Genomic DNA, 23,073 nt, shown 5'->3' on the forward strand with positions numbered 1-23,073 from the left:
CGAATTCAATTAATTAAACTTACTAGGTATACCAGGTAATAGGATCAAATCTTAAAAAAAAAAGAAGGAAGAAAGAAAGGAAAGAAGAAAAATAGGCAACAAAGCAGATCTACAGGTGGTTCATATCTTGAATTTATTAGGCCTGGACTTTAATGTAGCAGGTTTATATGTTCAAGAAAATAGACAAAAGATACAGAATATCACCAGAAAACAGGGAGCAAAGAAAGAATAAAACTAAAATCCTAAAAATTTTAAAATATTAATACAACAAATGAAACTAAGAACTCAATAGATGGATGAAACAGTATATTAGACACAGCAGAAAGTAGGTTAGTGAACTGAAGAAATGTTAGTAGTAAATATTCAGCCTGAGGCACAGGGAGGGGAAAAAGGACAGAAAATAAGCAATAAACATAAGAGATATATGGAATGTGTTGAAAATGTATAGCACATGTATGACTGGTGTCCTAAAATGTGAGAAAAGGTTAAAAAGGTAGAAGCAATATTTAAGGGATATTTTCCTAGAATTTCCCCCAATACATATCAATCCACTGATTCATGAAGTTCCATTATGCTTAAACTCCAACCAAGATAAAACCAAACAAAACCGTACTTCAGCACAGCATATAAAACTGCTGAAGAGTCAAGCAAAGATAAAATCTTAAAAGCAGTTAGAGAAAAAAAAAGGATGCATTATCTTCAAAAGAGCAACAATTAGTCTGATGGCTGATTTAACAGAAACAAGGGATTCCAGAAGACAAGACATTTCAGAAATGACCTCTGAAAGTGCTAAAAGAACACAACAGACCACCTAGAATTCTACACCTAATTAATATATCTCTCAATATTAAGGTGAAAGAAAACTTTAGACAATCAGAAACTGAGAGAATGTGTCTCCAGCAAAACCAAAAAACATCTTTTCTTTCTTTAAAAGAAAGACCAAGAGAAGTTCTATAGGCAGAAAGAAAATGATCATAAACAGAACAGAAATGAAGGGAGGAATAAGAAGTAATGAAAAGTGTAAATATATGAGTAGATCTAAATGAAACATGACATCAGGTTCAAGGACATCCAAGAAAACCTTCTAGAAGAACAAAGATGAGGGACTTAACATTACCAGTCATCAGGTCTTAAAAATCTTCAATTATTAAGGCAGTGTGGTATTGGTTAAAGGATAGGCAAACAGACCAGTGGAAGAGAACAGAAAGTCCAGAAAGAGATCTACACACACTGAAGCTAAGGCATTTCAGTCGTGTCTGACTCTTTGCGACACCATGCACGGTAGCCTGCCAGGCACCTCCGTCCATGGAATTCTCCAGGCAAGAATACTGGACTGGGCAGCCATTCCCTTCTCCACGGGATCTTCCTGACCCAGGGATGGAACCTGGTTCTCCTGCATTGCAGACAGATTCTTTACTGTCTGAGCCACCAGGGAAGCCCCAAGAATACCGGAGTGGGTAGCCATTCCCTTCTCCAGGGGGATCTTCCCAAACCAGGGATCGAACCCTGGTCTCCCACATTGCAGGCAAATTCTTTACTGTCTGAGTCACCAGGGAAGCCCACCTCAGATGTTACATAAAATCAGTTTCACGTGATTTCTATATCTAAAAGTGAAAGGTAAAACAAACTTCTCAAAGACAAGATAGAAAAATATCTTCATGAGCTTGGGTGGGCAAAGTTGCTTAAATAAGACACACATGATGTAAGTAATAAATATAACTGTCTAAGAATTCATACCCAGAATACAAAAAGAACTTTTACAAATCAGTGAGAAACATGCAGAGAATCCAAGTGGAAAAATGGGCAAAAGACTTGAATAGTCAATTTATAAAAGAGAATATCAAAATGCCCAATAATAATATGAAAAGATCAACAACTTCATTACTTATCAAAGAAATGTAAATTAAAATAAAAATAAGATACCACTACTCATCCACTAGATTGGCTAAAATTTAAAAGCTAACAACGCCAAAAGTTGGTGAGTGTGTGAACCAAATGAAACTCGCAATCTCTGCCAGTGGGTGTGTAAATTGGTACAACCACTTTAGAAATCTGCTTGGCAGTGTCTATTATAGCTGAGCATATGGATTCTCTGTGACTCAGAAATTCCACCCCTAAGTATGCACCCAATAGTACTGTGCACATATATTCACTAAAATACATCAAATACCTATAAATAAATCAAATAAAAAACATGCAAAAATTCCACACAAAAGATTTCTGAGGGAAATTGAATGGATGGAAAGACTCTATATTACAAAGATATCAGTTTTTCCTAAATCAGTCTATACAATCAGTAAAATTCCAACAACAAACCAGAAAAGGTTTGTGCATATAAATTGACTCATTACTCCTTTCTCCTGACTTCAAGGCTGCTGCACTGATGAAGGAAGAGAACTACAATTTGTTGAGCACCTATTGTGTGCTTGGCACTTAGCAAGGTATTTTCCTCTGTATTACTTCATGTAATCCTTCTAAATCTGTAAAAGCCATATTACTCCAGCATAATCAGAAACAATTTGAGAAAGGCCAAATGACTTGCCCAATGTCACTGTATCACTGTTGATTAGGTTCAGTTATATAATATAACAGACAAAAAATTATTGGTGACTTAAATGAAATAGTTTGTCTCTCAAGTAAAAGTTGTCCATGGGTAGGCAGTGCAGAGCTTCTACGGCAACTCCACAGTGTAACCAGAGACTGAGGCTCTTATCTTTATGCCCCGCTATCCTAAAGCTGAGCACTGAAGAATTGATGCTTTTGAACTGTGGTGTTGGAGAAGACTCTTGAGAGTCCCTTGGACTGCAAGGAGATCCAACCAGTCCATTCTGAAGGAGATCAGCCCTGGGATTTCTTTGGAAGGAATGATGCTAAAGCTGAAACTCCAGTACTTTGGCCACTTCATGCGAAGAGCTGACTCATTGGAAAAGACTCTGATGCTGGGAGGGATTGGGGGCAGGAGGAGAAGGGGACGACAGAGGATGAGATGTCTGGATGGCATCACTGACTCGATGGATGTGAGTCTGAGTGAACTCCAGGAGTTGGTGACGGAAAGGGAGGCCTGGCGTGCTGCAGTTCATGGGGTCACAAAGAGTCGGACATGACTGAGCGACTGAACTGAACTGAACTGATCGTAAAGTTTCCTTCTCAAGGTCACCTGTTGATACAAAATGGCTGCTATAACTCCAGCCATCTCATCCATATTTCAACCAATACAGAGGAGAAGAAAGAAGGGTAAGCTGTCCTCTAAAGTAGGCTTTTAGAAGTCTTGTATAATACTTCTACTTAAATCTCACTGGTTAGACTTAGAATCCTGGCTCTATCTAGCTACATGGGAGGCTGGGAAATGTATATTTTCAGATGAGTGGCAACATACCCAGTTAAAAATCAGAGTTATGCTACTGAAGAGGAAGAAGGGCTAAGGATGTTGCATGAACAACTACCGGCCACACCACACCTTTCCTCCTGAGCCCATGTTCCTTTGCCACACTGCCCGTCTCCCAGGGATGTGAATATCTAGGGAAGTAGCCGGTAACAGGAGCTTTGTGGGGAAGGTGGGGGCAGAGGCAGCAGCGTCATAAAGCTTGACTCCCTGGGGAGCATCTCTACTTTTCCATATCACCTTCTCATCCTCCTCTCTAGAGCCCAGAGCTTCCTAAAAGCCCCAGGTTCTTTGTTATGGAGCTCCCATGGCAGTGACAAAGAGATGTGTGCAGCTTTTCCCAGGTCATTGCTCTAATTTGAGGACTCATTAGATCTCTGTTTCCTTTTGTTCTGCTGTGTTGGATAAACAGTCGTGGGTGGTCACAGAAGTTTCTTGCTGGAAAACATTACAGAAATCTTCCAAAGAAAGAGCCTGTGCCTTTGGTGGAGGGTTGGTGCCACTTCTGAGGTTCCCACTGATTCCAGGGTTCTGTGAACACTTCCATCTGGTGCCTTGGCCCAACTCTGTGTATCTCAGCAGGAGAATGGTAACAGGGAAGAATGTCCTTATTGGAGAGGCTAAGCCATCACTGAATTTTATACAAAAATTATAAATACTTACAGTGGAAACAATCCCAGTGGGACATTGAAAAGTGAAAGCTGACACTGGAAATCACCAATGTCAACAGAGTCACTTTAGGGGAATAGAGTGGTGATGGGGAACTTTAACAAGGAGAAAGAGACATGATAGCCAAATCAAGTATCCAGAAGCTATTTACGGGAGGTTCTGGAAAATTGAACTCTGAACGTGCTTGGGGAAGCCCAAAGGTCTGCAGTTGTCCCATCACTGGAAATTCCAACTGGCAGGGACTGATGAATGTGCTGGGGAGGGAGACCTTGTTATTCCTCCTCCCAGAAATCTCCTGGATGCCAATGAACAAGCTGGGGCAGCTTGGCACTAGAGACAGGCATATGGAAGAGAGAACTGCAGAGAATGCATTCCAGGAGGGCCCACTATTCCACCCGATTCTGTGACTTTATCATGGGTCACCTCTATCCTGGGGGTTCCAGAGTTTAACATTATAACCATATCACACAGCTCACTGTAATAACTCAATATCATACCTACACAGAGTCAGAGAATTTTACTGTGAAAGGATGCTAGGAGTTATATGGTCCAAATCTCTCATTTTCATTTGAGGAAACTGAGGCCCAGGGATAGTGAGGGTCTAGCTGAGGTGGCAGATGGAGGCACTAAATCTCCTGATTACTAGACTTATGCTGTCCTGTTCTGCCACTTAATAACAGGCCCACTAAGACATCACAAAAAGGGCCAACTTGGATGTGCTCTGCTCCTAGGCATGTCCCAAGTTGAGAGGAAGAGCATGGTAGAGGGCAGGGGCAGTGAGTGGGAATTTAGCAGTCCTGGTTTCCAGTCCCTGGATCTGTCCCTGACCTGCTGGGTGACATTATCAGTGTCCTGGGGTAGCCATAACAAATTTCCACAAACTCGGTGGTTTAAACAGAAACTTATTGGCTCACAGTTATAGAGGCCAGAAGACTGAAACTAAGGTGCTGGCAGCGTTGGTTCCCTCTGGAAGCTCCAAGGGGAATCCATTTCATGCCTTTCTTCTAGATTCTAGAGGCTTCCAGAAATCCTTGGAGTTCCTTGTCTTGTAATTCCAATCTCTGGCTCCATCTTCACATGATCTTCTCCAAATAGCAAACCTCCTCTGCCTTTTCTTTATAAGAATATTTGTCATATGGCAACCCACTCCAGTATTCTGGCCTGGAGAATCCCATGGACGGAGGAGCCTGGTGGGCTACGGTCCACGGGGTTGCAAAGAGTCAGACACGACTGAGCAACTTCACTTTCACTTTCAGGTGGTGGCGCTAGTGTAAAGAACCTTCCTGCCAGTGCAGAAGATACAAGAGATGCAGGTTCGATCCTTGGGTTGGGAAGATCCCCCGGAGAAGGAAATGGCAACCCACTCTAGTACTCTTGCCTGGAGAATGCCATGGACAGAGGAGCCCGAGGGCTACAATCCATGCAGTTGCACAGAGTTGGACACGACTGAAGCAACTTAGAATGCACGTCTGCAGGTAGTCTAGGATAATCTCATCTCAAGAGCCTTAAATTAATTACATCCATAAAGACTCTTTCCCTAAATAAGGTCACGTCACAAGTTCTAAGTGTTAGGAACCGGACATATCCTTTTAGGGGCCACTGTTCCTGTTTAACCCACTACAAGGATCCTGGGTGTGCTATTCCCCTTTTTGCTCCTCAGCTTTTCTGTGTGTAAACAGTGACGGTGGAAGAGTCCACTGACTTGGTTCTATAAGTGTTTGCTTGTTTTATGGATACTGACAGACCCCAGAATACAGGTACTTACCCAAGAGCCTGTGCCATGCTGACCAAGGTCCCCAGCAGTCACATATACCACAAAACCAAATTCAAGAACTATTTCATGACTTTCTAGAACTTTCTTGAGCCATATATTCTTGAGGGTTGGTTGGGGAAGTTGGCTTGTGGTCAGACCACAAATAGGAATGCCTCATTAACTCTGGGCCCCACACCCTGTTGAGAGAGCATTCAACACGATCAAGTACAGAGAATGGGCTGAGCATGGGAAGGGGCCTGACAAACACAATCTGTGCAGGGCAAGGGCCAAGGGGAGGTGAGTGAAGGCTTCCCTTCAGAAGCAAAAGGAAGAAGTGGCCCAAAACCTCAGTAATCAAGGTTATAAAAAAAAATCAAAATGAATGCAAAAAAAAATCCATGATAAGCAAAAATTTAAATAAAGACAAGATGTGTTTCTGTAATTATGTGACTCAAATCAGTTCACCCTAATGGTGACCTTGTGGATCCTGTCTTTATTTAACATTTTGATATTTGATTTTCCCACTGAGGTCCTTGGCACCCCCTTAAATTCTACCCTTAGACCTGGCCCTGGAACTATGAGTTACAACTGGAGGGGTGGGCCCTTGAGGGACAAGGAATGCCTACAGGGATATGGTGGTTGCCAACAGGACCTGTGGAGGCCCAGAGGGGCCAGTGGGGAAAATTAGGGGATCAGTTGTAAGTCCTGTGCCACTGGAAGGATCTGAGAGTCTGATGGGAGGCTGGTCTACGTGACCATTGTTGTTGTTTAGTCGCTAAGTCATGTATTTGTGACCCCATGGACTGTAACCCACCAGGCTCCTCTATCCTTGGGACTTCCCAGGCAAGAATACCGGAGTGGGTTGCCATTTCTTTCTCCCGGGGAGCTTCCCGATCCAGAGATCAAACTGGAGTCTCCTGCATTGGCAGGCAGATTATTTACCCCTGAGCTACCAGGGAAGCCTGTCAGGAGAGCCCTAAACCCAGAATCCCAGAGGCAAAGAGGCTGAAAATTTCCCTGTGTAACTTCAATCTTTCAACCTTAAGATTGTAAGAAATGCTGCCTCTTGCCTCAGTGACTGTGGGACAGGGGCTGGGTCATCTGGAATTTCAGAGCTGCCCCAAGCAGGAAGGCTGCCTGGCTCTGCTCCTGATGGCATTGCTCCATCTGGGGACACCCAGGAGTGGGTAACCCACACTGTGGGTGAAGTGAAGAGCCCCAGGAGTAGCTCCAAGGTGCCCATTCATGTGTATAGTGATATGGGGATGAGGTCAGCCTCTTCGTGTGTGCATGCTAAGTGGCTTCAGTCGTGTCTGACTCTCTGCAACCCTATGGACTACAGCCCGCCAGGCTCCTCTGTCCATGGGATTCTCCAGGCAAGAATACTGGAGTGGGTTGCCATGCCCTCCTCCAGGGGATCTTCCCGACCCAGGGATCAAACCCTCTTATGTCTCCTGCATTGGCAGGTGGGTTCTTTACCACTAGTGCCACCTGGAAAGCCTCAGACTCCTCACTGGCCCCAAATTAAAAATTTTTAAATTAAAAAGTAAAGCCAGTGGCTTGGGAGGTGTTAAGATTCCCAGGAGGCTCAAATGGTAAAGAATATGCCTTCAGTGCTGGATATCTGGGTTCAGTTCTGGGTTGGAAAGATCCCCTGGAGAAGGGTATGGCAACCTGCTCCAGTATTCTTGCCTGGAGAATTCCATGGACAGAGGAGCGTGGCAGATTACAGTCCATGGGGTCGCAAAGAGTTGGACACGACTGAGCAACTAATGCTTTTTGGAAGATGTTATAAAGTAAAAATGTTTATTCCAAAAAACACTGCAAAAAAATGATCTTCCCAAAATGCATTCCTGTGCATTTCTACATCCATGCCTAGGTAGCATTCACGCTCCTTGGAATGACATTTGCAGCCCTTGGGGCATCTCATAGCCCTTACCCCCACTTAGCTTCACAGATCTCATGTGTAATCATTTTCATCTTTAGTCTTCCTTAAGTTTCTCTTTTTAATTATTATACTGTCTGCCTGCGTGGAAATTTCTTCTTTGTTTTTGTACTTTCCTCAAATTTTATACTATTTTTAGATTAAAGTATAGGGTATCCCTGGACCCAAGAATCTTCTCTAATAAACTGCAAACTTCAACACCTTTAAAAATAACATTTACTGAAATAAAAATAAGTTGTTTCTACTCATTATTCAGCATGTCCCAACACTTTATATGGTCACTGACTGAGGCATGAAAATACTTCTTTCAACATTTTCTACCCAGAATGTTTTTCCAGACCCTCTCAGGTGCCACATGATTTAAAGAGCTGCTTATAAAATGTGTCCTAATGATTTGCCATTTTTGGACAAATCAATAAATCATTCTTGTAGTATTGGCTCTGATTGAGAATAAATAATGGATAAAACTAAATAAATATATATTATATATATTTACTTTATTATGAAACTGATTCTTTAAGTGAAATTGAAGGTGGGTGGAGGATTTAAAAATCTGAGATCAGAGGAGACAGAAAAGAATCATGTGCCCTGCTGTACTAAACTTTGGCTGGTGGTTAGAATTGAGAGATGGATGTTGCCATCGTCACTGGGGCTGTCACCATCCAATTCTTGATAATGCTCTCAATGATAGAGAATAGTACACTTTGGAAATACTTTTACATACACCATGCTACCTGTTCTCTCACAGCCCTATGATAAAAGCATGCCAGGGGTTAGTCATCCCTAATGGGAACATCCCTAGTGGAGGCCTGAGGACGTAAGCACCCTGCCAAGGTCCTCCTCCCAGCTATGACAGCACAAGGTGCTGGGCATCATGCCAGCCACATTGCACAACCTGCCAACCAGTCCTCCTTTTGACCCCAGAGGAGGATATTTGCACTGCCACGATACAGATGAAAAAAACAGCAGCTCAGAAAACTCAAGCTCAATGTCACACATCTGGTAAGTGGCAAAACTGGGGTTTGGACCAGTCTTTCTGGTCTTCAGTACCTGTTTCCCCAAGTCTACTTGAGGGGTTATTTTTCTCCTCCAGGCTGACAGGAGCATCAATGAGACTGAGAAATGACATTCCAGGTCAGAGGGTACAGGGGATGAAATGGTGGTCTCGTCTGAAAGTCAATGCCTGCAGTTGGTACTATAACAGTCATGACTCCATCCCTTACACCATGTTATGTGCTTAGAAAGCACCCTTACCTCATTTGATTCCCACAATTCCCTAGAAGAGGGAGACAGCCAGATATACTCCTTTAACAAATACAAGATTTGTTTATACTCCTATAACAAATAACAAATAGAGCCTCAGAGAGGTCAAATGATTTGCTCAAAATCACACAGCAAAGGCCAGAACAAGATCTGGGCACTTTCTGCAGACATCACTGGACAACATGGCACTGACCTTCCCAGAGATGGTCTTGATCTGCTTGGAGCTCAGGGGCTCAAAGTCCACGCCGATGTAGCCCTCCATGGCAGCAAGCAGATGCTTCCGGAGACAACGGGAGGAGTTGGCTTCTGCGTGCACCTGCTCCCACCAGGAAGGCTCATACCAACCTGGGATGATCCACTGGTATTTGCTCCCATACATATTCTCCTCATATGCCTGCAAGAGATGGGTTGATCATGAAGGCACCAAGAGACAAACATTTTTTTCAAAGCTTTGAAACCTGTGGGAAAGGTAGGGGTGGAGGGGTGGGGGGACTCGGGCTTCCTCATACCAGAGGATTTGTTAATTTCTCCATTACTTGCTTGGTCTCCTCATCATCATCTCTCAAGGTATCCAAGGTAGTTTATAGGAAACATATACTAAAATAATAAAACACTGAATAAAAATGAAAACGTAAGTGCTTGGGAAAATATAAATTATAATATGCTTACTGGAGGTAATATGCTTATTGGTGGTATCTTCCTGGGTCAGGAAGATCCCCTGGAGAAGGTAGATCCCTCCAGGTAGATCCCCTGGAGTCTACCCACTCCAGTATTTGTGCTTGGAGAATTCCATGGACAGAGGAGCCTGGTGTGCTGCAGTCCATGGGGTCGGACATGACTTGGCGACTGAACAACAACAATAACAAATAAGAATTTGCCTGCAGTGCAGGAGACCCGGGTTCAATCCCTGTGTGGGGAAGATCCCCTGGAGGAGGGCATGGCAACCCACTCCAGTATTCTTGCCTGGAGAATACCCAAGGAAAGAGGAGCCCGGCGGGCTACAGTCCATAGATCCACAAAGAGTAGGACACGACTAAGTGACTAACACTACTGGAGGTAAAGGGAACAGAGGATAGATGAGACCACCGAAGGTTCCAACGCTATAGGTGATGACCTTCCTGGCAGCCCAAGAGAAAAGGGCAATGATATTAATTACAGAGCTCTCACTTTCACTAAGGAGAAAAAACACCAGTCTCTCAAGGACGCAAAATGTTTTCTAGGCTTTAATCCCTAAAAAAAAAAAAAGCCTCATATGGAGGATACTGTCAAATTAGCTAGCATGGTATCAACAGTGTCCCCACAACAAACAGATTTCATAAGGCTATTTTTGTATAGATTTTTACGAAAAGCTGGGATCATAATCTTAAAATATAACTCAGGGGGGAACAATTTTGCAAGGGGGCCAAGAAAATTTAATGTAAGCATGCAACTTATGTAAGATGCCACTTGGCAAACTGAACATCCCTCTGAATCTTTACCCAAAGCATGGTGGGCATAAATCCAGATCCTAAAAAAAGTCCCTTATATTTATATGCTTTACGCCCATCTTATTGGTTCTTCATGTTCACCATTTGAGATGGTCTGGGCAAAGTTTATTTAACCTCATTTTAGAGATGAAGAAATTGGGAACCAGAGAGGGAAAGTCACTTTTGCAAGGTCATAGAGTCTGGAACCTAGGTCTCCTCCTCTTATGCTGCAAAGCCACACTGCCGAACTCCCATTTAAGCAAAAAATTGTCAGACTGTTCTCATACACCCCCACTTGGCTTTAATTCTTACTGTGATGATTTTACATCAGGAAAAACATGCTTTTTGATAGCTTATATGCACCCAGAAAGTCCCAAAGTGTAGGAATGTCACATTCCATCAAAGCTGAGTCCAGAATGGAGTTTTTGAGTAGAGCTCACAGCCCTCTCAGGAATCAAAACGCCCGGATGTGACTACAGAGTGATGGTTATGCAAATGCTCTAGGTGTGCTGTAATGAACTGCATACTTTTAAAATGTGAGCCTAAAACAATCCAGCAATTCATTCCTGGGGAGTTACCTATGTTAGGAGCACACATGGGGAAAACAATTCATGTTACATCCTTTATGTTCCTTGACTTACAAGAAAGACAGCATAGAGGCCAAGAGGGTGTGGAGAGAGGAGCCTGTAGGATGGTTCTGGATGCCTGGGAGGTTTTGGTTGCCCTCCACTTAGGCTGTAGCATGCTAGGCCAGGGTCTGCCCAGAAAGGTGGGCTAGAGCCCCTATTCTGTCTGGTACAGAACAGTTATTATCAAGTCCATGATAAGCAGGAGTGTTCCTTTCATCCCTACATCTGGGGAGGCAATTCTAAAATTCTCTCAACACCCGAAAAAGCCCAGCCTGGAGTGTGCAGCATCTGCTTGGGGGTAAAGGTGAATTAGAATATTTGTTCCTTAACTTAAGCTCAGATTCCATCTCCATGGCCTCTATTCATTGATTCAGTGAAGACTCCAGAGTAAACTGAGATTGTTTCATAAAACAGCTCTTCAACTATCTCAAGTCAATGATCACATTTCCTGTTCTCTAGAATCCTCCAGTGATACGGAACTTTCACCTCCCTCATTCTAGACACTGTACTTTTCATGATGCAGCCTCAGATCGTAGTCATTTTCCCAGCAACTACATTATACTCTTGCCCCAATCAAAGCTGTTGTAGAAAAACACAGCCCTTATATTACAATCACATAACAAAACCGCAGTTCAACAAAAGAAGGCAGCCACCTGGGCTCCCCTCTAATAAATGGGGGTTAGCCCACAGAAACTTTTTTTTTGTTTGTTTTCTAAAGATAATCCCAGATCCTGGCTGGGGGCTAAACCTCTGAACAAAAGAGTCATTCCAATGATTCCAGGTTATTTAATCAGTGGTCAAACCTGTGAGGGGGATTCCCTTGTGTCATAGTAAAGAATCCTGCAATTGAAGAGCCACAGGAGATGCGGGTTCAACCCTTGGGTCAGGAAGATCCCCTGGAGCAGTAAATGGCAACCCAGTCCAGTATTCTTGCCTGGGAAATCCCAAGGACAGAGGAGCCTGGTGGGCTACAGTCCATAAGGTCGCAAAGAGTCAGACATGATTGAAGCAACTTAGCACTCACTCACTCAAAACATGGGAGACTTCACAACTCTCACCTTTCACTGGCAGAGAGGAACTCACATATATTGAACCCCTATTATGCGCTTGGTCATTTATATACAGTATCTTATTTTATTCTCACAATAGCCCTATGACGTGTATGCTATTATCTCTATTTTATAGACAAAGAAATTGAGTCTTACAGATTGAGGAATTTGCCCAAACACATTCAGTTAAGTCAAGAGGACAAGACCCAAAGTCAATGGTTTTTTTTTTTTTTGGTTTTAATTTCCTTCCATTCTTAGTAAAACAAAGTAAAACTTTTCTGAATCTTTCTTAATCTTTTCTTATTTTGGCCACATCACTCAGCTTGTGAGATCTCAGTTCCCCAACCAAGGATTGAACCGGGGCCATAGCAGTGAAAGCCCAGGATCCTTAACCACCAGGCCACCAGGGAATTAAGTTTTCTCAATCTTAAAAGGTGAGGCAAGATAGCCCCACCTATTAAGAATATATGGTAAGTAAGAGCCAATAGACAGAGAGACAACATGAGGAGGTCTTTTCATCAGACACAAAGGCAGATTTGCATTCCTCTCTGGAGAAGGAACGGAGAAGGCAATGGCACCCCACTCCAGTACTCTTGCCTGGAAAATGCCATGGACGGAGGAGCCTGGTAGGCTGCAGTCCATGGGGTTGCGAAGAGTCGGACACGACTGCGCGACTTCACTTTAACTTTTCACTTTCATGCACTGGAGAAGGCAATGGCAACCCACTCCAGTGTTCTTGCCTGGAGAATCCCAGGGACAGGGGAGCCTGGTGGGCTGCCGTCTATGGGGTTGAACAGTCAGACACGACTGAAGCGACTTAGCAGCAGCAGCAGCAGCAGCTGAGATCAAAGACCAGGTGATCATTTGGAAGCAGCATCCCAGGAATCTGCTGTGATAGCTGTTTGACCTGCCACTGTTCTATTAGGTGTTCCTTGTGAGTGAATTTTCCACAGAAGCTCAGTCCATTTGAATGACAACATATTTTGTTAAGAACATTAGTCAATTTTGATGAAGATAAAATTTTTTCCACTGATCTCCTGGGGAAAAGAAGACTATAGTCAAGCCAATTCTGTGCCACATAGCATCTGGGTAATCTGGCCCATAACTCCTCGGATCTTGCTTTTCTCACCTGTAGCCTTTGGAAAGCAAAGCCCATCTCATTGGGTTGGTGTAGAAATTAAATGAGGAACAAAAAAGCAACCTAATCAAAAATGGGCAGAAGATCTAAATAGACATTTCTCCAAAGAAGACATACAAATGGCCAATAGGCAAATGAAAAGATGCTAAACATCACTAGTTATTAGAGAAATGTGAATCAAAACAATAAGATTTCACATCACATGGTTAGAATGGTCATCACTAAAATACAAACAACATTATATTTACAATATCTACAAATAATAAATGCTGGAGAGAATGTGGAGAAAACGGAACTTTCTAACACTGTTGGTATGAATGTAAATTGGCACAGCCACCATGGAAAATAGTATGGAGGTTCCTTAAAAAAACACAAATAGAATTGTTATCAGTTCAGTTCAGTCGCTCAGTTGTATCCGACTCTTTGCGACCCCATGCCTCCCTATACATCATCAACTCCCGGAGCTTGCTCAAGCTCATGTCCATAGAGTTGGTGATACCATCCAGCCATCTCATTCTCTGTTATCCCCTTCTCCTTCTGTTTTCAATCTTTCCCAGCATCAGGGTCTTTTCATCTGAGTCAGTTCTTCGCATTAGGTGGCCAAAGTATTGGAGTTTCAGCTTAAGCATCAGTCCTTCCAAGGAACATTCAGGATTGATTTCCTTTTGGATGGACTGGTTGGATCTCCTTGCAGTCCAAGGGACTCTCAAGAGTCTTCTCCAACACCACAGTTCAAAAGCATCAATTCTTCTGCACTCAGCTTTCTTTATGATCCAACTCTCACATCCATACATGACTACTGGAAAAACCATGGCTTTGACTAGATGGACCTTTGTCAGCAAAGTAATATCTCTGCTTTTTAATATGCTGTCTAGGTTGGTCATAGCTTTTCTTCCAAGAAGCAAGCATCTTTTAATTTCATGGCTGCAGTCACCATCTGCAGTGATTTTGGAGCCCAAGAAAAAAAGTCTGTCACTGTTTCCATTGTTTCTCCATCTATTTGCCATGAAGTGATGGGACCAGATGCCATGATCTTAGTTTTTTGAATGTTGAGTTTTAAGCCAAGTTTTTCATTCTCCTCTTTCACTTTCGTCAAGAGGCTCTTTAGTTCCTTCTCACTTTCTGTCATAAGGTTGGTGTCATCTGCATATCTGAGGTTATTGATATTTCTCCTGGCAATCTTGATTCCAGCTTGTGCTTCATCCAGCCCAGTATTTCGCATGATGTACTCTGCATAGAAGTTAAATAAGCAGAGTGACAATATACAGCCTTGACATACTCTTTTCCCAATTTGGAAACAGTCTGTTGTTCCATGTCCGGTTCTAACTGTTGCTTTTTGACCTACATATAGATTTCCCAGGAAGCAGGTAAGGTATGATCCAGTCCTGGGCATATATCTGGAGAAAAATCTAATTTGAAAAGACACATGCACCCCTATATATGTATATGTATGTATATATATATATATATATATATAGCTGATAATACTTTGCTGTACAGCATAAACTAACACAACATTGCAAAGCAACTATACTCTTTGTATAAAATAAAAACTTAAAGCTTAAAACAAATGAATAAAATAAAGGATACATAGAACCCCTATGTTCATAGCAGTACTACTTATTTACAATGGGCAAGACACGGAAGTAACCTAAATATCCAGACAGGTAAATGGGTAACAAAGATGTGGTGCAGCCAGAAGGAAATGGCAGGACATACTTAAAGTGACGAAAGAGAAAACCCTATAACCCAGATTACTGTACCCAGCAAGGATCTCATTCAGATATGAAGGAGAATTCAAAAGCTTTACAGACAAGCAAAAGCTGAGAGAATTCAGCACCACCAAACCAGCTCCTCAACAAATGCTAAAGGATCTTCTCTAGACAGGAAACACAGAAAGGGTGTATAAACTCAAACCCAAAACAGCAAAGTAAATGGCAACGGGACCATACTTATCAATAATTACCTTAAATGTAAATGGGTTGAACGCCCCAACCAAAAGACAAAGACTGGCTGAATGGATACAAAAACAAGACCCCTATATATGCTGTCTACAAGAGACCCACCTCAAAACAAGGGACACATACAGACTGAAAGTGAAGGGCTGGAAAAAGATATTTCATGCAAATGGAGACAAAAAAAAGCAGGAGTAGCAATACTCATATCAGATAAAATAGAATTTAAAATAAAGGCCGTGAAAAGAGACAAAGAAAGCCACTACATAATGATCAAAGAATCAATCCAAGAAGAAGATATAACAATTATAAATATATATGCACCCAACATAGGAGCACTGCAATATGTAAGGCAAATGCTAACAAGTATGAAAGGGGAAATTAACAATAACATAATAATAGTGGGAAACTTTAATACCCCATTCACACCTATGGATAGATCAACTAAACAGAAAGTTAACAAGGAAACACAAACTTTAAATGACACAATGGACCAGCTAGACCTGATTGATATCTACAGGACATTTCACCCCAAAACAATGAATTTCACCTTTTTCTCAAGTGCACATGGAACCTTCTCCAGGATACATCGCATCCTGAGCCATAAATCTAGCCTTGGTAAATTAAAAAAAATTGAAATTATTCCAATCATCTTTTCTGACCACAATGGAATAAGATTAGATCTCAATTATAGGAAAAAAACTATTAAAAATTTCAACACATGGAGGCTAAACAACACACTTCTGAATAACCAACAAATCATAGAAGAAATAAAAAAAAATCAAAATATGCATAGAAATGAATGAAAATGAAAACACAACAACCCAAAACCTATGGGACACTGTAAAAGCAGTGCTAAGGGGAAGGTTCATAGCAATACAGGCTTACCTCAAGAAACAAGAAAAAAAGTCAAACAAATAACCTAACTCTACATCTAAAGCAACTAGAAAAGGAAGAAATGAAGAACCCCAGGGTTAGTAGAAGGAAAGAAATCTTAAAAATTAGGACAGAAATAAATGCAAAAGAAACAAAAGAGACCATAGCAAAAATCAACAAGCTAAACACTGGTTCTTTGAGAAGATAGATAAAATTGACACACCATTAGCCAAACTCATCAAGAAACAAAGGAGAAGAATCAAATCAACAAAATTAGAAATGAAAATGGAGAAATCAGAACAGATAACACAGAAATACAAAGGATCATAAGAGACTACTATCAGCAACTATATGCCAATAAAATGGACAACTTGGAAGAAATGAACAAATTCTTAGAAAAGTACAACTTTCTAAAACTGAACCAGGAAGAAATAGAAAATCTTAACAGACCCATCACAAGCATGGAAATTGAAACTGTAATCTGAAATACTCCAGCAAACAAAAGCCCAGGACCAGACGGCTTCACAGCTGAATTCTACCAAAAATTTAGAGAAGAGCTAACACCTATCCCTTTCAAACTCTTTCCAGAAAATTGCAGAGGAAGGTAAACTTCCAAACCCATTCTATGAGGCCAACATCATCCTAATACCAAAATCAGACAAAGATGCCACAAACAAAGAAAACTACAGGCCAATATCACTGATGAATATAGATGCAAAAATCCTTAACAAAATTCTAGCAAACAGAATCCAACAACATATTAAAAAGATCATACATCATGACCAAGTGGGCTTTATCCCAGGGATGCAAGGATTCTTCAATATTCACAAATCAGTCAACGTAATATACCACCATACGATTATCTCAATAGATAATAGAGAAAGCCTTTGACAAAATTAAACATCCATTTATGATAAAAACCTTCCAGAAAGCAGGAATAGAAGGAACATACCTCAACATAATAAAAGCTATATATGACAAACCCACAGCAAACATTATCCTCAATGGTGAAAAATTGAAAGCATTTCCCCTAAAGTCAGGAAAAAGACAAGGGTGCCCACTCTCATCACTGCTATTCAACATAGTTTTGGAAGTTTTGGCCACAGCAATCAGAGCAGAAAAAGAAATAGAAGGAATCTAGATTGGAAAATAAGAAGTAAAACTCTCACTGTTTGCAGATGACATGATCCTCTATATAGAAAACCCTAAAGACTCCACCAGAAAATTACTAGAGCTAATCAATGAATATAGTAAAGTTGCAGAAATCCTTTGCATTCCTATACACTAACAATGAGAAAACAGAAAGAGAAATTGAGGAAACAATTCCATTCACCATTGCAACGAAAAGAATAAAATACTTAGGAATATATCTACCCAAAGAAACAAAAGACTTATATATAGAAAAGTATAAAACACTGGTGAAAGAAATCAAAGAGGACACAAATAGATGGAGGAATATACCATGTTCATGGATTGGAAGAATCAATATAGTGAAAATGAGTATACCACCCAAAGCAATCTATAGATTCAGTGCAATCCCTATCAAGCTACCAATGGTATTTTTCACAGAATTAGAACAAATAATTTTACAATTTGTATGGAAATGCAAAAAAACCTCAAATAGCCAAAGCAACCTTGAGAAAGAATGGAACTGGAGGAATCAACCTGCCTGACTTCAGGCTCTACTATAAAGCTATAGTCATCAAGACAGTATGGTACTGGCACAAAGACAGAAATATAGATCAATGGAACAAAATAGAAAGCCCAGAGATAAATCCACACACCTATGGACACCTTATCTTTGACAAAGGAGGCAAGAATATACAATGGGGAAAAGACAATCTCTTTAACAAGTGGTGCTGGGAAAACTGGTCAACCACTTGTAAAAGAATGAAACCAGAACATTTTCTAACACTGTACACAAAAATAAACTCAAAATGGATTAAAGATCTAAACGTAAGATCAGAAACTATAAAACTCCTAGAGGAAAACATAGGCAAAACACTGACATAAATCAAAGCAGGATCCTCTATGATCCACCTCCCAGTGTATTGGAAATAAAAGCAAAAAATAAACAAATGGGACCTAATTAAACTTAAAAGCTTCTGCACAATGAAGGAAACTATAAGCAAGGTGAAAAGACAGCCTTCAGAATGGGAGAAAATAATAGCAAATGAAGCAACTGACAAAGAATTAATCTCAAAAATATATAAGCAACTCCTGCAGCTCAATTCCAGAAAAATGACCCAATCAACAAATGGACCAAAGAACTAAACAGACAGTTCTCCAAAGAAGACATACAGATGGCTAACAAACACATGAAAAGATGCTCAACATCACTCATTATCAGAGAAATGCAAATCAAAACCACAATGAGGTACCATCTCACGCCGGTCAGAATGGCTGCTATCCAAAAATCTACAAGCAATAAATGCTGGAGAGGGTGTGGAGAAAAGGGAACCCTCTTACACTGTTGGTGGGAATGCAAACTAGTACAGCCACTATGGAGAACAGGGTGGAGATTCCTTAAAAAACTGGAAATAGAACTGCCATATGACCCAGCAATCCCACTGCTGGGCATACACACCAAGGAAACCAGAATTGAAAGAGACATATACCCCAATGTTCACTGCAGCACTGTTTATAATAGCCAGGACATGGAAGCAACCTAGATGTCCATCAGCAGATGAATGGATAAGAAAGCTGTGACACATATATACACAATGAAATATTACTCAGCCATTAAAAAGAATACATTTGAATCAGTTCTAATGAGGTGGATGAAACTGGAGCCTATTATACAGAATGAAGTAAGCCAGAAAGAAAAACAGTATACAGTATACTAACACATATATATGGAATTTAGAAAGATGGTAATGATAACCCTGTATGCGAGACAGCAACAGAGACACAGATGTATAGAACAGTCTTTTGGACTGTGTGGGAGAAGGCAAGGGTGGGATGATCTGAGAGAATAGCATTGAAACATGTATATTATCATATATGAAATTGATCGCCAGTCCAGGTTCATTGCATGAGACAGGGTGCTCAGGGCTGGTGCACTGGGATGACCCAGAGGGATGGGATGGGGAGGAAGGTGGGAGGGGGGTTCAGGATGGGGAACACATGTAAACCCATGGCTGATTCATATCAATGTATGGCAAAAATCACTACAATATTGTAAAGTAATTAGCCTCCAACTAAAATAAATAAATTAAAAAAAACCCTTCACTTTTAATTCTTACATCACAGTTTTAATAATATAAAAATCATGATGTGACTCAACATCGAAAAATAAAAGATGTGGTACAGATATACCATGTGTACCACATGGAACATTACTCAGCCCTAAAAATGAATAAAATAAGGCCATTTGCAGCAATATGGATGAACCTAGAGATTTCATACTATAGTGAAATGTCAGACAAAGAAAAATACCATATGATATCACTTATACGTGGAATCTGAAATATGATACAAATGAACTTACTTATAAAACAGACACAGACTCACAGACATAGAAAATAAACTTATGGTTACCCAAAGGGGAAGGGGGAAGGGATAAATTAGGAGTTTGGTATTAGCAAATACAAACTAGTATATATAAAACAGATAAATGACAAGCTCCTACTGTATAGCACAGGGAACTATATTCAATATCCTATAATAAACCACAATGGAAAAGAATATGAAAAAATGTATATATAACTGAATCCTTTGCTGTATACCAGAAACTAATACAACATTGTACATCAACTATATTTCAATAAAATAATAACAACAATAATAAATGAGGTAATATGTGTACATGCTTGGCCAAGACTATGTGCAGGAACATTTCAGCTGCTCCTTCTCATCCCATTCTCATTTTGGTAACTCAAGGCTTTATTCTGAACATTAGCCATTGTTTGGGCTATGGGCAGTGATACTTTTGAACATAGGGAAGATCGGTCCAAATACCAAATGGCCCCAGACTGTTGTTCTTGGAGCTTTTGATCCATTTTTGATGGGTTTGTCTCCTTCCCAACTGTCAGGTCTAGGCTGTCACTTTCACTGTCATTAAATCCCTCTCCCCACTCCGAATCTGCTGCTTTTAAATTGCTATGGAAAGCAGGGATTGTTAAACACATGCGCAGAAAAAAAGTACACGGGTTTTGAGTGAGGGTCTAAAAGGCTCTCCTGCAAGGGAGGTGGACTGGGCTTAAATATAGCATCTAATGTCTACAGCAACTGCAGAGGAGCCTCCGGGCCTCCATTTCAGCATTCCCACGTTCAGAAGAGCTGAGATTGTGGGACACTGACCTTTAACAAGCTGCTAGAATCTTTGTCTGTCTCCGTTGCCAAATAGGGAGTTTTGGGGTGGTGTGGGGGGTGGTGTCTGCTCTTCCCAGGGTCCCCAGTGCTGAGCACAGTGCCTGATGTATAAAGGACGTCCATAACTGGCTGTAGAGTGACTGAACACACTTTCAGTTGACTTGGTCGCCTTGCTTTTCATTTTTTTTTTTTGCCTCTAGTAGACCTCTAGTAGGTCTCAGGCCCTGTGGCCACCAAACAGCCCTGCCAGGTAATGATGGGCCGTCCTAAGCCCATGTTCTTCAGTCCCATGAACCACTCTGTTCCCATTAGCTGCAGACAGGTGGCCATGAGGTAATTTTAAAATCCAATTTCCTCTTTTTATTAAGTTTCCTTTTGCCTTCTCACCTCCCCATGCAAGAAGGATATTTCCCTTTTACAGGCATTTCACAACCACAATAGCAATAAATCCTCACATCAGTAACGCAGTTCACAGTTGGGATGATGGTCATCCTCTGGTGACCTTGTTTAAGCCTCTCAACCATCCACTGAGGCACATAAGACAGAGGTCATCGCTTCCACTTTAGGAGTGAGGCAGCTGGGGACTGGAGTTCCACAGTGGCCTGTCTGAGGTCACACAGCTGGCAGAACTAAAACCAGAACCCAGGTCAGAATGCTCGAGAATTTAGAACAGACCACCAAGCAGAGAGAAGTGACAGGTCACGCTCATCCTTTGCTGGAGCCAAAGTGAACATTTTGCCAGAGGGCTATAAAGAGGCTTTGCATTTGCTGGACTCTGCCCTCTCATTGGTGGCAGGTCCAATCTCAAGAACACACAGCAACATGCTGCAAAGTTTGCACTGCATGTGGCATTTGGATGGCAAAGACACGGCTGTCTCCATCCGGTTGCGCCTGGACCCTGACCCTGACACAGGCAGCAAGGCCCTGCATCTCTGCTCTAAGCAGCCTCTCCCTCCACCATACGCCAGAGTCTTGATCCAGTGTGAAGACACTGAGCAGACTCTCCTTGGAATCTTCCATGCCTGCCAGAAGAGCTCCTTCGTAAGCATGTAAGATGGAAAATCCTGACCGGGAGGTCCATCTGAGGATCTGACACACGGAATAAATGCCAAACACAAAACTTCTGAAACTCAATGAATGAAGCTGCCAGCAAAGACTTTAAGAGAAAGGCCCCTTCAAAATGCCCAGCGTCTAAGAGGAAGAGGAAAGTGGGGATGAGAAGGTAAGACGATGTCCCGTGCTGTGGAAGGCAAGCAGCCTGGGGCTTTTGTTCAAGAGGGAGACAGCCACGCCGTCTGTTCCGAAATGGAAACCACACTGCTGGAAATGCCACTCGGAAAATAATCCCAGCACGGAGGGAAATCACAGCCACACCTTGGCTTAGGGTTTGGCTCAAATCAGAACAGGAGGTCTGTCTACATTTTGTACAAACAGGAGATGGCCAGGGCCCAGTGTGACGTCTTCCTGGGTCATTTTTATTGATTTATTTTTCCTATTGGATCAATAATCACTTACTGTGTGCCAGTTGTTTACAAGGCTTTGGGGATATGTGGGGATAAAATTCATCTTCTTCTCTAAATATTTATGTCTTCTAATTTGGAGCATTATTTTCCTTTTTCAAATGGGCCATTTCTGGACCTTAGATGGTAACATGTGAGGTATTATGAGTTTGAAGTAAAATGTATTAAATCAATTTGCTCTGTTTTTTCAATTTTTCTCTTGCTCCTCCTTAGATTTTCATATGAAAAACTCCTTGTAATCCTTAACTGAGACATAGGATGCTTAACACAATCTTGTAAAGTTTACCAGTTAGTAACCTTGCCAGCCCAACGGTGGTTCATTCCATCCTCAGAAACCTACATAAACAAAAAAATATTGCTGACATCTGTGGAGAGTTCACTGTATGTCAGGCATTATGCAAAGTGTTTTTGCTCATTTAATCTCTGCAACAACCCTATGAGACAGGTGTTATTATTATCCCCATGTTACAGATGAGAAAACTGAGATTCAGAAAGTGTCAACAAGCTCATATTCAGTTACTAAGCTGCAGACCAGTGGTCCAAGCCCAAGCAGACTGACTTTTGAGCGCTAAGTGCTAAACTCAAGAGACGTCCCTGAAACGGCAGCCAGTAGCTTCTGCCTCCTCCCTTCTATTTTGAGAGATCGGGCGGTTCCCACTTTGCTCCTGAGCCTTCACAAGGAAACATCCTTGTATGACTGTGTTTTCCAGCCACTGCTCTCTCCTCACGCCTGGCCTCTTCTCAGTTCCTTCATCTCTTCTAAAACAGGGCACCAGGAGCTGAGCAGGACACCCTGGGTGGGGCCTCTACAGCAGACGGCTGAGAGACCACCCACCCTGGTGTGGGTGTGTAGCCAGATGGCCACCTTGGCTTCCTGCCGGCTGTGCTCACACTGGTTACTCACGGTAACCTTGAGGTCACCTGATACTCCAAGTATCTTTTGCTCTACATGCACAGTACTCCTCAGCTGTGCCTCTACCACCTCAGACACAGGCAGCCCAGTTTGTTCTAATATAACCTTCTATTGTATGTTAGTCGCACAGTCGCGTCCAACTCTTTGTGACCCGATGGACTGTAGCCCACCAGCTTCCTCTGTCCATGGGATTCTCCAGGC

At 41.8% G+C, this 23,073-nt stretch overlaps 1 protein-coding gene across 2 annotated transcripts in view; it reads right to left on the reverse strand.

Annotated features, from left to right (window-relative positions):
* The window catches only part of GABBR2 (gamma-aminobutyric acid type B receptor subunit 2), a 369,523-nt gene that overhangs the window by 145,241 nt on the left and 201,209 nt on the right, over positions 1-23,073 (reverse strand). For both annotated transcript variants that reach the window (XM_027549741.1, XM_027549742.1), the window contains exon 6: positions 9,206-9,406. In XM_027549741.1, the coding sequence (XP_027405542.1) occupies positions 9,206-9,406 (201 nt within the window). The remainder of the gene's footprint in view (positions 1-9,205; positions 9,407-23,073) is intronic.

This window comes from Bos indicus x Bos taurus, chromosome 8 (assembly GCF_003369695.1).
Source record: "Bos indicus x Bos taurus breed Angus x Brahman F1 hybrid chromosome 8, Bos_hybrid_MaternalHap_v2.0, whole genome shotgun sequence".
Lineage (NCBI taxonomy): Eukaryota > Metazoa > Chordata > Mammalia > Artiodactyla > Bovidae > Bos > Bos indicus x Bos taurus.